General features: G+C 36.0%; 1 protein-coding gene and 1 non-coding gene across 2 annotated transcripts; one reads left to right on the forward strand and one right to left on the reverse strand.

The window, feature by feature from the left end:
- Nucleotides 1–759: 759 nt before the first annotated feature.
- On the reverse strand, nt 760–865 carry LOC121225762 (small nucleolar RNA R71). Its single transcript, XR_005923642.1, has one exon. It is a non-coding gene; the product is annotated as a small nucleolar RNA R71 (small nucleolar RNA).
- A 722-nt stretch (nt 866–1,587) lies between these two features.
- LOC107887888 (uncharacterized) lies at nt 1,588–2,388 on the forward strand. The gene is made up of 2 exons (XM_016812106.1): nt 1,588–1,680; nt 1,855–2,388. The coding sequence occupies exons 1-2, from the start codon at nt 1,588–1,590 to the stop codon at nt 2,386–2,388; spliced, it is 627 nt and encodes a 208-aa protein (XP_016667595.1).
- The last annotated feature ends 323 nt before the right edge of the window (nt 2,389–2,711 follow it).

Here is a 2,711-nt window from a genome sequence, read left to right on the forward strand (position 1 = left end):
AACATATACAGTCATTGTCGAGACGATAACTCTTATATTTACTTATTACTTGATAACGACTGTGTATATTTGCACAAGCCTACGCGTTACAAGTTTTTGGCACCGATGTTAGGGTCTGTTAATTTAATCATTATTCGTGAAATTATTTCTTGCAATTTGGTTTATTTATTTTTATTTTTTTGTGACTATCTTTTTAGGTGTTTATGAGCATAGATCATATCATCGATCTACTTCCTGTAGACCCTGAAATTGAGCGGACATTTAGATAAAGAAGATGAGAAATATTAGCCTAAAGACAAGTCGAAGAGATGGACTTTGAAAATCAAAATGATGTTCAAGGGAATGGAGTCGCTAATGTTCATAATCCAATCTTTGTTGCTGATTATAGGGATCGAGCTATAAGGCAGTACGTTGTGCCCCTTTTTAATGGATTAAATCATGGAATTAGGAGACTGGAGATCGAGGCATTGTAATTTGAATTGAAGCTCGTGATTTTTCAAATGCTTCAGACAATAGGCCAATTTAGTGGAATTCCCACAGAAGATTTACACCTTCACCTTTAACTATTCATGGAGGTGAGCGATTCCTTTAAGATAATCAGTGTAACTGAAGACACATTGAGGTTGAAGTTGTTTTTATACTCATTGAGAGATTGAGCATAAGCATGGCCTAATTTGTTGCTTCCCAATTTAATATCTACTTGGCAAGAATTAGCTGAACGTTTTCTGGCAAAGTATTTCCCACCTAGTAAAAATACTAAGTTACGGAATGAGATTATCACTTTTCAGTAGATGGATGATGAATCCCTATATGAGGCATGGGAAAGATTTAAGGAGTTACTTCGTAGATGCCCACACCACGGGATTCCACATTGCATCCAGTTGGAGACATTTTATAATGGTCTCAACGCACACACAATGTTGGTGGTAGATGCTTCTGTGAATGACGCTCTCTTATCGAAGCCTTATAATGAGGCTTATGACATTATCGAGAGAACAACCAGTAATAACTACCAGTGGCCGAAAAATTGAGTAGCTTTAGGAAGATGAGTTGCTGGAGTGCATGAAATAGACACCCTCACTTCACTCTCAGCTGAGGTATCTTCTATCTCTTCAATGTTGAAACAGTTTACTACTACGTAGGGAATCAACACTAGAATAGAAGTGGACAAGGACCATAGTCCAACTTCTATAATCCTTTATGTCAAGCCATCCAAACTTTTCTTGGAGTAACCAATGAGGAGGACCGAACAACAATTACATGCAACATAAAGCAAATCAACCTTAAGATTTCAATTAACAAATTCTGAAGCTACCACAAGCTAAATCGTCTAATAGTTTGGAGAATTTGTTAAAGGTTCACATGGAGAAGAATGACGCCTTAATCCAAATCCAAGTAGCCTTAATCCAAATCCAAGTAGAAACACTGAAAAATTTGGAGAACAAAATGGGTTAGTTAGCTACAAAGCTTCATAATAGACCACAAGGAGCCTTGCCAAGTGACACGAAAAATACAAGGAATTTGGGTAAGGAACACTGCAAGGTAGTTACTTTATGAAGTGGTAAGACTTTGGAACCCAAGGTAGTTATGGTTGAAGAAAAACCTATCAAGAAAAAGGAAAATCAACCGACAATTGAGATTTTAGCACTAGAAATTTCAGATGCTGAAAAGTCTGAAGTGGTAAAATCTAAATTAGTGAATTTTGATAAGCTAACACCTTGTTTAGATGCAGATACAATTCCTTAGAAAATTTTTCTAATTTAAGCTAAGGATCCAACACTTCCGTATCTAAAAAGAATCAAGTAGCAAAAACATGAGGTGCAATTTGAGAAATTTTTGGATATTCTAAAGCAGCTTCACATTAATATACCTTTGGTAGAAGCTTTAGAACAAATGCCCAATTATGTCAAGTTCATGAAGGACATTATTTCCAAGAATAAGAAGCTTAGTGAGTTTGAGACTGTAGCATTAACGAAGGAATGTAGTGCGTTCCTACAGAATAAGCTACCTCCGAAAATGAAGGACCCCGTAAGCTTTATTATACCTTGTAATATTGGTGAATCTTATTGTGGTAAAGCTTTATGTAATCTTGGGGTGGGCATCAACTTGATGCCAAAGTCTATTTTTTGGATGTTGGGAATAGGTGAAGTAAGAACCGCAACTATGATGCTCAAATTGGCGGGTCGATCCTTAGCATACCCAGAAGGAAAGATTGAGGATGTTCTGGTACGTGTAGATAAGTTCATTTTTCCTATTGATTTTATTGTCTTATATTTTAAAGTAGATAAGGAAGTGTCGATCATCCTAAAGAGACATTTCCTAGCTACGGAAAGAACATTAATAGACGTGCAAGAGAGAGAACTTATGATGAGAGCTCAAGACGACTAGGTAACAATTAATGTTCTTAAAGTAATGAAATTTCCCAATCTGACGGAGGAGCTAAAAACCTTAGTTTCTGTGGAGTGAGAGAATAATTTTATAGAGGATCCACTGAGAAACACTTTAAGGTCTGAGCCATTGGAAGATGAAGAAGGTAATGAAAGAATAAATTTGATGAAAGCTAATCTGAAGGACTATGTTCAACCAGTATAGTTTGAACCATTAGAATTCAAATCTTGGGAATTTACACAACCCAAGTTATTAACCAAGGAACCACCCAAAATCAAACTAAAGGTACTTCCTTTTTATGTGAAATACATTTATTTGGTACT

Source organism: Gossypium hirsutum, chromosome A03 (assembly GCF_007990345.1).
Source record: "Gossypium hirsutum isolate 1008001.06 chromosome A03, Gossypium_hirsutum_v2.1, whole genome shotgun sequence".
Classification (NCBI taxonomy): domain Eukaryota; kingdom Viridiplantae; phylum Streptophyta; class Magnoliopsida; order Malvales; family Malvaceae; genus Gossypium; species Gossypium hirsutum.

Excerpts from the sequence above, each read along its gene's own strand:
- LOC107887888 (XM_016812106.1), top strand. The coding sequence starts at position 1,588 with ATGGTTGAAGAAAAACCTATCAAGAAAAAGGAAAATCAACCGACAATT. Across the intron at positions 1,681-1,854 it reads ATGCTGAAAAGTCTGAAGTG|CTTCACATTAATATACCTTT; the intron begins GTAAAATCTAAA and ends ATTCTAAAGCAG.